Genomic DNA, 13,198 nt, shown 5'->3' with positions numbered 1-13,198 from the left:
TTTAAAACTAGAAAGGACTGAAGAGTTTTAGTTGAACAAAGATTAAAATTAAACTACATTGACAGAAACAGGCATTAGAGAAGAAACTATTAGGGGAAGAAACTAGGAGGAAGATGTAGTAACGAGATCTACACGAGTTTCATCTCAACTTTGATGTTGTCTTCGATAATGTTCTCAATCTTTGGAAAATCCGCGATAATTATTTAACAAGATGTAAAAGTTTGTTGATGAATTAAAGCCAATGCGTATATACGACAGATAACATTAGAAGGATGCTGATTATGTTGTAGAGAAGTAATTATTATAGTAATTAAATGGAAGAAGCACACCGTTAAAATAAATATGTGTAGGTAGAGAGTTTCTGATCGTCTTGCAATTGTGACAGATTAAGCCGTATGACAGCAACTGTTAATCCCTTCATACGCCTCTTTTAATTTTTTACTTTCTTTACATTTGCTTATTTTACGGAAACTAACGGAAATTATTTTCATACAGCTAATCACTCGTATTTCTTCGAATATTTACGTATCGCGACAATATGATTCTTCGAGTGAATTATAGTGCAATATATGAATATGCAACTCCTCTTCGATTTACAAGCTCTTAATATTTTTAGAGCAGAATAAAATGTTTAAATGATACGCTTGAGTTTTCTTTGATATCTAGCGCCGTAGAAGTCCCGTCAGGAGAAGATAAAACGAGATGATATATTTTCTGTTTACGACTGTACACCGAGGACTGGTAATATTTGCATACATCCCGCGTCACGCGTTACAGTTTTCTTTCTCGCGTGAAAGGTCAAAAACAGATCGTCGAAGCACGTGTACAACATTTCGCGATTGTTTTGACAGCGGTGCTACGTACTTTAAAAACAGTGAGAGATTCCTGAGACTCGCCAAATGTTCTGGCGCCAATAATAACTATAAGTTAATTAATTGGAAGACACGGTAGAGAAGTAACGCCTACGCGCTCGCTCGATGAGGAGGAAATTACCATCTCTATCTTGCAAAGATTTTCCAACGCCCTCAGCCCCCCAATCTTCCTCAGCCTGGAAGGATGCGTTTTGTTCGAGAACATTTATTACACCCGCACACAATGAAAGTGCAAGATCGCGGCTACACGATCGCGCGCGGGGATTTATTTTTGAATAATGCAGCCACGTTTATCATCCGCTATCGGCGAGAAGAAGATCCGCCCATTGTATGCAACGTGCGGTAATTTCGTTCGGTAGAAGTACTTCCTTTTTGTCTTTCAGTGCGAGATCGCTTCGGGCATGCAGTCGTCACTCTGCGCCTTATCGGGATTTATCGATCACCCGAGAGAGGGCTATCTTTATGAGACTAACTTTAAAATATTAACCTCTCCTTAAAATATTAAAAAACGTTGATTTTAACGTGGTGTAAGTCTCGAAATACGATAGGTGTAGTTAAATAAGCTTTAAACCGTAAAATATTGGTTAATTGCATGCAGTCGAACGTGAAGAAAAAAATTTGATTATGATTGATTAGTTTCTTACTTAAGGATTAAAGTTAAAATTTTACATTTCTAAAGTCTCACGGTAGACGTCACTTTTCGGGACTAACGTGTACAACGGAATAACGGGGATATTGGCTAAATAGAATGGCTAGATGTAACGTAGGAAGATAAAAATAGAGAAAGTGTTCGATTCATTCATGCTTTGTATTTTTCGAGTGAAATATACGATAGCACATAAAACGAATATGGAATTGTTGCACAGGCGTTCGATACTCGTTTGCATGTGCCTGCACGTGGGCGTGGATCGTCGTTGTTTACGCATAGACGCCCAGCGTCGAGGGAGCGCCGCGCCGGGTGTTTTCCACCGGAAATCTGTTGGACAGACTTTATGGTTATTAAGTAAGGACCCGCAAGAAAAACTCTCGATAAGGTGGGCAGGATTTCCGCGCGGCTGCATCCAGGGGAGGCTGCTGGGAAGAGAGATATTAATCTCGGAATCGCCCCGTGTCGCGTCGCGATCCGCCACGTTTCGCAAACACGTGCGAATTAATTCCGTCTTATACGATATGAAAATTAACGTCCCGCTCGTGACGTTTCTGAGACGACTTGGCGGTTGTTACGAGAAAAGTCGAGAAAATTTCGCACTCTCTACTTTGCAGTTGCGTGATCATGTCACCCTTTTAATCTCATAAATATAACGGCTCTCGCACTCATTGGCGTGCGGTCGGTGTATGCGTGACAGGATGGTTTACCATAAGTTTGCCATAACTTTATTATACTTACTAAATACTGAGCAGCGAGAGCTTATATACTCGGTCACCGTGTCTTTATTTTCTTTTATGTAATTTCCGTTTCTGCGCTACGCATTTTTATTTCATTAATAATGCCATATATTTCTTTTCCTCCTCACTTTTATGATTACTTTTTCTTTTATATCATATGTTTTTGCTTTTTATTTTTTTTTTCTTTGATTTACTTTTGTCTTATTTCTTCTTTGTTTTTTTTTAGCGTTCTCATATTTATGTAGTTTTTAAAAAGCTGTTTTACACAACAGGATCTTCTACATGCTTTTTTTACGTAATTTACACTGTTAGATATAAAAAACGCAACTGAAAAAAAATACTAAATTTTAATAAATATTTGTTTGAATAGTAGTTTTCTAAGTAAATACAATATTTACTAAATATAAACATATTTATTTGATACAACAAACAATTATTTTAACTACCATTTTCTTTATTGAGTAAATATTTATTTACCGTATAAATAAATAAATATTTACTCAACACCATTCAAAGAAATATGTATTAAGTAATTTTTTTCAGTGCATATGTCGAAATATACATTATATCCATTTCCGTAATTATTTTTAAAGTCAACAATGTCCATATTAACGTATATACTTAATAATATACTAAATTTGATATAAAAATTTAATATATATTTTTTTTTTAGTAAAATTATAATTTAATTTTATCGTTTAAGTTAAATTAACGATTTATTGAATAGGAGCAATGACGACTTATATAGAAATGATTAAAAGTAATTCAAATTGGGTCTAATTGGACATAAATTTAACAGTGTATGCTCTTGTTAAGAATACGTTCTCAGGACAAAATAAATTGTTATTACTAAATTCTGTAATTGAGTTTACAGAACGCGCACGTTTCTTTTGTGTTTCCACTACCGCGCTTGCACTTATCAGGATAAACTTGTATTTATCCAGTTTACCGGCGAAAAGTCTATTCGGTTTGGTCTCCCGCGGCTACAGATGCAACAAGTGGTCGGCCGTGCTCTTCCGCTTTTCTTTCCGCGGTTCGTCGATATTCTGACACGTTGGCACTTTCTCCGGCGGCGATTAGAAATAGAAGCCACCATCACCTTCCTCCGCCATCGTTCGTTGCTTCGTCGGTTGGTGATTGCAAAAGGAAATATGCGAGGGCAAACGACGGCGTCAGCGTCACGTGATATGTCCGATCGCTAGAAAATATATTTCGCGAGAAATCACTATGCAGGAATCATTATTCCGCTGCAGTGCTATGTTCTGTGCTATTTCGAGAAATATCGTTAAGAAAATGCGGCTAATTACCACGCTTGCTGGCGCATAACTTGTAATTTATACGAGGGGAAAAGTGTCTTTAAAAAGCAAATGATGTTTAGTGATATAACAATTTTAAATTACAACTCGTACCTAATTTTTCTCTTATCGCTCCGAATGTAAATTCAATATTCTCAATGGCAATTTCCATTTCGTATTGTATTCACATGTACGACGCGAAATGTAAATATTCTTGAGTATAAATAATTCAGCTATAAATATCTGTAACACGCAGATCACGATTATCGCGTAAAAAAATCGATTGTAAATGTATTGTTGCTCCCCTGACAAAAATACAACAGAAACCTCATCGATATGTTATACAAGAACATTCTTCTCATAACATTAGTTTATCCCAAAAAATTATTTGACCCGGACTAGATGTTTTTTATAGATTTGTTATTTCAGTATCTTACTTTTTAATTGTACTATGAAGGATTAAATAGAAAGTTTCTCTAAGATAGCAAATTTGCTACCTATGACAATGAAGTCATATTCAATTTCTTTGGGCTATCAATTTATGTACAGACCATACAATTTTTTCAAACATTTCTTTTTAAAAATATTTTTTGGATATTTAAAATGAAACTTTGTGTGTATACATACATATACATTTAATGGAAGCTTTAACGATAAATTACATTCTGTATCGATGTAATCACAAACTAGAAATTATAAGTAAGCATGATTTTATCATTCTATGCGAAAAATTTGCTACCCTAGAAAAACTGTATTTAAATCTCTTCATAACATGGCAAAGAGTAAAATATTTTAAAATAAAAAATGCATTTTATAGGGAATTAATAATACATTGATTTTTTTTATCAGAATTTCAAGATAATATTGATCTTTGTTTTATACGAGTAAAGTATTAAATATTAAAAAAGCTTCTTTTTAGATATTAAAATTAAGAAGTTCAACATTGCACGCTAATAAAATTTAACTCGTGGCATCCAAAAATTGATGAACATGGCAAAGAGTAAAATATTTTAAAATAAAAAATGCATTTTATAGGGAATTAATGATACATTGATTTTTTTTAATCAGAATTTCAAGATAATATTGATCTTTGTTTTATACGAAAAAGTGTCAAATACCAAAAAAGCCTCTTTTTAGATATTAAAATTAAGAAGCTCAACATTGCACGCTAATAAAATTTAAAAATCTCGTGGCATCCAAAAATTGATAAGAAGTACCTTATCCAGTTCAAAGTAATAAAAAGATTTGTTTTGTAAACTAAAACTACACTTTTAGTGTAACGTAAAAGCTCTCGGGATCCGTTATTCGCCGGGGGTTATCGTGAACGCCTTAGCGTTCACATTGTGAAATTCGCGCGACCGTTGATACTTTTTATCCGTAAACGCCGCGCGATTCGCGGCCTGAAATCGCACTGTTATCTCCGACGATGTTGCGCACTCGCACGATACGGCGATATCGATTTCCCGTTGTAAACGTGTGTCGTATCGAAACACGCTCTCGTGCGTGCCATTATCGAACGCAGAAACGGCAAAAATATCGATGGTAATCAGTTGCGCGCCAATAATACCGGCAATTTCACCGTCAATTTCATCGTCGTTTCTCTAATGACACGCCGTGGGTCGTTTCGACGTACATCGTCCGTGCGAAAACCGAATCACGCGTGCACTCGTCATCGTGACACTCCCCGCGATCGCTTTCATTAAAGTCTTTCTAATTAACGACTTGTTCGAAGAAAGCCGCTTTCTTATCTTGCCATTTGTAATATACTTGTACGAACAGTGTAAACAAAATTTTTGAAGAAAGAGATACCGTCAAAATAAATCACATTGTAAATGTTATGTTAACTTGCAAGAACACATTACTAAACTAAACTAGAAACTCTCCAGTAAGAGATTAGACAATTTCTGATTAGTCCGTCATATTTTTCACGATTTACTTAAGATAGAATGAGATGTATGCATAAGATAGAACAAGATGTTTGGATATCTCATTCTATCTTTAGATCCTGAAAAATATCACGGACTAAGCTATAATATTTATCAATTTTTTACTTGAAAATTATTAAATGATTCTCACATATATTTTAACATTTTTAGAAAGTATTTATAAAGTTGTTTATTAAAGAAGGGAAAGTATGAAGAGTTATTTAGCTAAGTGCTCCGTGTAATTCAAAGAAAAGAAACGCGCAGGACATAAACGATCCAATCACATGTATTAAGGATTAATGTACAATAAAAAAAATTACGAGTGTCACAATTGTATATTTTTTGAAATGATATTGTCCTCATGGAACAACTTGAAAGTCTTGCGATTCGATATTTTAATGCAACGCTCTGTTTTTATGGTTTCGCATTAATGCAAGCTGCATTTGCTGCTCTCGTGAGATTCTCCTTTTTTTCTCTTCAATCTCACCCGCTTTCTGAAGTAATCCTCGGTATCATCTATTTTCGGAGATCGACCCACGTCACGCGGAATATTTTTGCAACTGGACCGCCGTGTCGGACGTTTATTTTCAAAGATTGAAGCGAGGAATGTGTAAACGGAGATTGTATAAACCTACGCGCGATACCGCTACTCTCATCGTCGTCACTATCATGATGGAAATCTCCTTATGCCTCACTGTGATAGATCTGACATATCTAATTTAAAAAGTCAGATGTAAATGAAGAGTTAATAAGAGTTCTTTGCGCGGTAATATTATTCTTGTACACGGAAAGAGCAAGTTTACATAATTAATATCTCGTGTATATCTTCTTATAAAATATAGTAGAGAATAATATATTCCAACGTTTTTTAATCATTAAGAGTTTTACATAGTCAATTCGTTTCCAAACTCTTAATTTATTTTCTATTATAATTTGGTTGAAGAAGTCTTACAATTAGTCGACTTAGTAGATACAATCGAAATATTCCATTGTATATTAGTGAATAACTAATATACAATCCCTTGCTTCTTTACGTTTTAATAAACTAGTTTTAATCTTTGACCTAATTAATTGCTCGTTTATTTGAACTTTCTACTAATTTTATTGTATTTACATGGCAATTTCGAGCTAGAAAATCAATATTATTAAAAAAAAAATTTGAAATAAAACATTCTTAAAATGCACATCTCCACTTTGCTTTGCTTTTTTCTTTTCCTCCTCTCTTTCTTTTTTCTCATTTCAAGTTGCAACAAAGCACTGTGTATTAAGATTCATAATTGTTTCATTTCCGAGGGTATTACCGACTAGTTTGCCTTCTACGATGAAAAAAAAAACCCGTATAACGCATTAATGACGCCGCGTAGAAATATATAATGTTATCTTTGGCGTGAGAATATCTCCGATATATTTCCGCGTCGAGCGTTGATATAGTATGTTGTAATCCGTCCTCACCCGATATGGTCAACAATACTAAATTGTATGATTGAAACAGACGTAGTATAAAGTTGAACGAAAATGACTGGTCGGAGTAATTGACCTCTTTAACACGCGCGTAAATTGCATCTTAGAAAGATACAATTCACATAATAGACGTAATTTGACGTACAAGACAATGCGTCATGCACAAGTTGGTTGTGAAGACGAGCGATTTTGATTATCTCTAAGTAGATAACGAAAAGGCCATGAAATAACTCGACGCAAATTCGGGGCAGGAGAGATAGCTCCGAAGAAATTATACTCGCTCGTATTAGTTGTATGTGGCAACTTTCCCTCCATTGAGACGAGAAAAAGGAAAGAAACGTACGATCAATCTGCAGCTTTATGCACGCTGCACGAAATTTAAAGTCACGCGTGCTCGGCATTTAGCGAAATTACCATACATCATTATCCTTTGACACGGACCTCTCATTTTCGCTGACGTTCATCACGCAAAGAGAAATTTGTGCCATCGAGTCGACTTGACGGCAAAATAGCTTTGTTATAACTCTCGATAGGCAAAAAAAAAAGTAAGCAAATAAGCACTGACGAGTAAAAAGTGTCTGGTGATTAAGAGCGTAGAATGCTTAATAGTATATACTTAATCCTGACTTTAACCGCTGCGTTGGTAGAAAAAAAAGAAAATTTAATTTTCTAACGTGACTTTTTTTTTCTCAACTTATTCCTTTCTCTCCGTCTTTTATTTTCCACCGGGCGACCCAACGTCGAGTGTATTGCAAATCAGCATTAATTATCATTAAAGGCAGCTGAAACGCAAGTCGTGCCGTGATCGCGCAACGTACTCGTATATACTTTTCTTACGGGTATGACGCTTTCTCGTATAACTGCACAGTTTGTATCCGGCCGTTAACGATTCTGAGAGACACGAGTGACTAATGGAGTACATCCAATTTGGGATAACCGTTCGAGTATTCCGACGACGGATAGCGAGATAACGAGGCAACTTCTGTTTGACGCGTTTAATTGTGGCGATATTTTACGGCCGCTTGCGTTCGACGGAGGCAAATACGCTGAAATGCGCGGCGGGAAAGTTCAACCGCCCGCTCGTTAATTTATGCTACCCCTCCCCTCCCCCCCCCTCCTCCTCCCCCCCCTCTCGATAAACGATCGTCTCGCAATCGTCGGTGAGCGATTACGGCGTTGTTTAGACCCACGTCGCGTCGCAGCGCACTCTTATCTCGAGTCTCAACACCTATCGAGTATTTTTTTTTCTCCGATATTAAGTGCCAACGACAGTTTCTCCGTAGTTTCTCGGAACGCGTTGCGTAGAAACATTTATAACGTGATTCATGGTCGGCATTATTCTTTCAGGGTTATACCACAAATTCTTCATCTTAAAATTCCATAACTTTTCTCTGATTTTCAGGCCAAATTTCGTGATTTTTTTTTCCCTGGCTTTCAATGATATTTAAAAATTTTTTGTATTTTCGTTCTGATTTGGAAACAAATATTTTGCTATTGATATTATTGATATTACTTGCATTTAGATAATTGTTAAGTTGATAATATTTTAAAACTGTATAGGTGTGATGTACGTATGTCAAACTTTTTTTAAACCAAGAATTTTAATTTTTCAAAAAAATTGTACAAAATTTTCTGATTTTTCCTTCATTTTCCTCATCATTTTTAATCTTTCTGATATTTCCCTGGTTTTAAGGACAGACATTTACTATCAACTGAAAATTCACACCTATGTTTTGAAATACTATCAACTTGACAATTTCTTTTATTGCTATTATTGTAATGCTATATCTATACATGTAATCTATGAAAGTTAAAGCGATAACGGTATGTGGGAGAGAAGCTGGTCGATGGTTGAATTTCTCACTTTTTACGACATTTTATGGATATCTTTTAATTGGCGAGAAAGTCGTATCTCCACGTTAGTCGCCGTCAATCACCAATTCGCAAAGCACTTGTTGCAATTTTAAGATCTCTAAATTCATTCTCACGAACAAGCAGTATGACGTTTTATTAACGTGTTTTATCTATATTCGCTGTATTACTATATTTATAATGTGGTCTACTATTCGCTACTCTCGACATTCGCGGTGGCTCGCGTGACTTTCTTCTATCTTAGAATCACGTGAATCGCAAATGTTTCGCGCCTACGCGTTGTCGTTCGTACCACCTTTCGGAACAATTCCGGTGAAGAAATTCTATTTTAGAACAGTCGTTATTTTACGATTATATTTATAGGCGCACATTTTATCTCGAATGTGTATCTCGTCGTTATTATTAAAACGTTGAGTTTAGCTGTCGGCAAAATTAAATGCGTTGAAAATAAGCGAAGAAAATAGCACACATATATTTGTCGTGTTCAATCTTACATTTGTTGCAGAGATACGCCGGTATAAGGAAATCACGGACACGTACGCCACGAAGTTTCCTGATTATACGCTTTTGGACTTGCAATTGGAACTTGATCAGACCGTCTTCCGAAGCCGCTCAACGTTTTGCGTGGAGATAAAGCCGAAGCAGGGATATTTACGAGAGGCGGAGCAAAAGTTTCCTGGATGTCCGTATTGTCTCAACCAGTACGCCAAGGTATTCTTAATTCTCAACTACAGCATGAAAACTGCACCTAAGTTCTAAAGCGACCTATTTGAAGTACAAAAGGCGAGTGAACTTCTGCTTTACGGCAATTGGAAGGTAGAGGAATTCAAAGAGATTCAAAGTTTTTTTTAGCTACAATTTAGGATCACATATTCCAATATCGTACAGATTATACAGTCATTTAAAAATTTTTATTTCGGATCCAAATTATCCATTGTTGTAATTGAGGGTTAATAAATAATGACATTCATTTTCCAACAGGATTGGCAAATGTTGTTTAAAAAAATATAATAAAATAAAATATTGTGGTTTTTTTTAAAACACATTTTAAGCATGTTTAAAACACGTTTTTTAAAAAAACCATAAAAATATAAATATTTTATTTTATTTTATTTTTTTGATATATGATCTTTAGTATAACGTATATATTATTCTGAAACCAAACAATTTTTTAGTTGAGGAGGAAAGACGTTGCTACTCCCAGCAATTATTGCCCGTTTGATCTGTTCTCTGGGAAGGAGCCGCGCATGAAAGCTGCCATGAAGGAGCTTCTGAAATCGCCGCAAAACAATTTGAAAATCTTCAAAGACGGCCTCGTCGTCTACAATCAAACGTCCTCGCCGAACGATCTCGAGAATGTGCTGGACGAGTGGTTTCGGAATGCGGAGAGCGGCGGACGAGCTCGCCACGTCGACGAGTTCTGCAATTTGGTTTGCACCGCCCTTACGCTGCCTATCGCCCAAGAGCAGCTGAAACTGCCTACCACCTCCCTTTCACATAATTTTCTTGTATTCGCGAATCAAGTTCCAACGACATTTTGTATCGCGCCAGAAACAGTTGCGAGAGTCGAACGGTCCCTTCGCCTCGTGGGAAAGGTAGATACTTATTTAGATTGTAAATTGTCATTTATTGAGAATAATATGTCATTGCGTTTTAACTAATTTCTATCTTTTTTTCTTACAGAAGTGCAATTTTGATCATTGTGAGTTGCCGAAGAACTCCGTACTAGAACGAATATGGAATATGCAGCGATTGTCCTACGTCAATACCAATTACATTTACAGCGTTTACTCCAATTTTACATCGTTACTAAATGATGATATGATATATTCTGACTTGATAAAATTAAATAAAACTCGTAATGTTTTTCACGCTTTACTCGGAAATCCTATGGTATGTGTTTTTAGCTATAACATACAAAAGAAGGAATTTTTATTGAATACATGAATGCATTAGAGAATACTTATCTTTTTCTGTTCCAGAAGATGGAAATCATGAAGGAAATAGACTTTCAAACGTTTCTTAAGAGTACTATTGTACAAAAACATGATGACAATTTTAATAGAAATTGTAATGCTAGTTCAGAATGTGTTTTATCTACTAATACTGGCAGAGTACTTATGAACGGTGATCCTGTATCGCAAACAGAAATTAGTTCCAACCTAGATTCGCACCAACCATTTCATGGAAACAAGAGTCTGCATAATCAAAGAACTAGTAACGATGACGAACGAAAGGCAAATGTGCAGATTACCACCGAACATTTGTTAGCATTGCAAAATTACCTTTTATTTGTCGCCGCCAGAGATTGTTCGATATTAATGACCTTCCGCGAATTGCATCCGTAAGTGTATATTGTTCGAAACAATGATCTGTATTTTCACTGCAGTAACGTTTAAAGTCCCGAGACTAGTATAAATCTTATAACAAAGGCAAAATTGGCGATAAAATTGATTTAATGCATTAGCTCTGAAAGGAAATGCGCTTTCTAATTATTTTAATAATCATTGTCGAAATCATACAATAGTCACCCAATACAACACTGCAGCAAATAAGTAGCTACTTTATTTATCTGATTATTATGATTATTTGATTTGGACTTAATATAATTATAATCAATTCAGAAAATATATAATTCATAATTCACGCGTACAATGTGAATCATTATGTACAACGGCAAATGTGCAACATGTGGGTGATTATACTTTCACCATATTAAACGCATTTCAGATAATGAGATATGTTATGTTCCAGTAATTATAATTTTTTTCTTTTTACAGAGAGAGGAAATATGCATCAAGAATGCCTGTGGAAAATATTATAAAACTTTCGGATCAACATTATTTTTTAAGCAACGTCAGAGTTTCCGATTTGGACCCAAAAAGCGTTCATTCCATCAAAAAGCATCAACAACGAGATGTGGATATTTTTGATTCTGTGATTTCTTTGCTGAAAGAAAATATTCCTTTTACGAATAGATAATTATCCAAGAAAAGTGATACTAGTAACTATGTAGTATTTAATATTAACGATAAAGAATTTATTTAGCACACAGGAAACGTTAACTTAATTGACGATATGCTTACCGATTATGAAGAATGTGATTCTTATGCAAATATATCTGTGTAGCGTTCAATGCCGTAGAGCATTGCCGTTCAATGCAAGAAAAATATTGCTGTTATCATTCGTCAATTAGTGTATTAAATTGAACCATTATCACTTCCACATGTATAATATATAAAATTATATAGATAAGCGATCTCCGACGAATATATTTTTTAGAATTCTATTTAACTTTTCTATATAACTTTACAATTTACAGACTACAAAAAAAGATAGAATATCATAAAATAGAAATTTGTTTCTAAATTATAAAATAATATTATTGTTGGAATTATATTTGTTTTTTTATATTGCGAATATATTTTTCAACGGAGTATGAGAAACTTTTGTGGCAGAGAGATGAAAAAATATTATAGCATGTAGCATTTTTTATGAATATATGATATTCGATTTAATATAATTGTTTAACTGTATGCAAGGATCTCTTATTAAAAGATTTATTTTTAAAAAAATACAATTAGCATGCTATTTAATTGTATATTGTTAAACTGAAACTAGTTTTAATGTTCCTTCTTTAAATAATTCATTAAATAAGAATTACGAAACGAAATATCCAATAAGAGCATAGCACATAGCACAAATTTGTATCTTATGAAAGATTGTACACAATTTACTGTTTGTCATGAAGGTAAATTTTAATATCGTTTGAAAATATCGAAAAGAAAACATTTATTTTAAATTATTAATTATTTAAAATAATATATTTAAAAAGAATTATATAATCTTTCGCTAAAGAAAATTTAAATTAATATTTCAAAAATCTTAATTATAAGTAAAAAGTTTTTCACTTAATTTTTCTAAGTAATTTACTTGCTTATTAGCAGTAATTCTCTATTTAAAAGAGAAAATGGATCTCATTTGTTAAAAGAGTGAATGGAGATTAATCAGAGAGAAAGAGAGAGAGAGAGAGAGAGAGAGGGGGGGGATGTTCTGAAAATATTAAATAGACAACGGTAAAGAAAAGTTGAAAAAAAGAATCAAAATTATGTGATTACAGAGTGATGATTATCTTATGATCGTATATTGTTATGTAGTGATTGTTGTGATATTAAACAGTAAGATGAATGTTTTGTTTTATTTATCTTATATATAATTATTGTATTTAAGTTTTTCAAATTTTATTACATAACATGTTATATTATTTCTTAATAAATATCTATATAAAAATGAACAATATAATTGTATGATACGTTAATTTTTAAAAGTAATTACGCAAATAAATTTGGCGAAGATTGTAGAATAAAGATTATGACTTTTTTATGTA

General features: G+C 34.1%; 1 protein-coding gene across 7 annotated transcripts in view; it reads left to right on the top strand.

The window, feature by feature from the left end:
* Ipk1 (Inositol phosphate kinase 1) overlaps positions 1-13,178 on the top strand; it is a 101,708-nt gene extending 88,530 nt beyond the window's left edge. For 5 of the 7 annotated variants that reach the window (XM_011058678.2, XM_011058677.2, XM_087405172.1 and 2 more), the window contains 5 exons: positions 9,317-9,522; positions 9,987-10,406; positions 10,495-10,704; positions 10,794-11,155; positions 11,592-13,178. In XM_011058678.2, coding sequence (XP_011056980.2) covers positions 9,317-9,522; positions 9,987-10,406; positions 10,495-10,704; positions 10,794-11,155; positions 11,592-11,793 — 1,400 coding nt within the window. In that variant the 3' untranslated portion in view covers positions 11,794-13,178. The remainder of the gene's footprint in view (positions 1-9,316; positions 9,523-9,986; positions 10,407-10,494; positions 10,705-10,793; positions 11,156-11,591) is intronic. The other 2 variants (XM_087405174.1, XM_087405171.1) reach the window with 2 other exon arrangements.
* Positions 13,179-13,198: the final 20 nt, after the last annotated feature.

The sequence above is a fragment of the Acromyrmex echinatior genome, chromosome 4, assembly GCF_024713525.1.
Source record: "Acromyrmex echinatior isolate Ae372 chromosome 4, ASM2471352v2, whole genome shotgun sequence".
Taxonomy (NCBI): Eukaryota; Metazoa; Arthropoda; class Insecta; order Hymenoptera; family Formicidae; genus Acromyrmex; species Acromyrmex echinatior.
The sequence above is the reverse complement of the archived record's forward strand: the minus strand, read 5'-3'. Positions and strand labels throughout refer to the sequence as shown.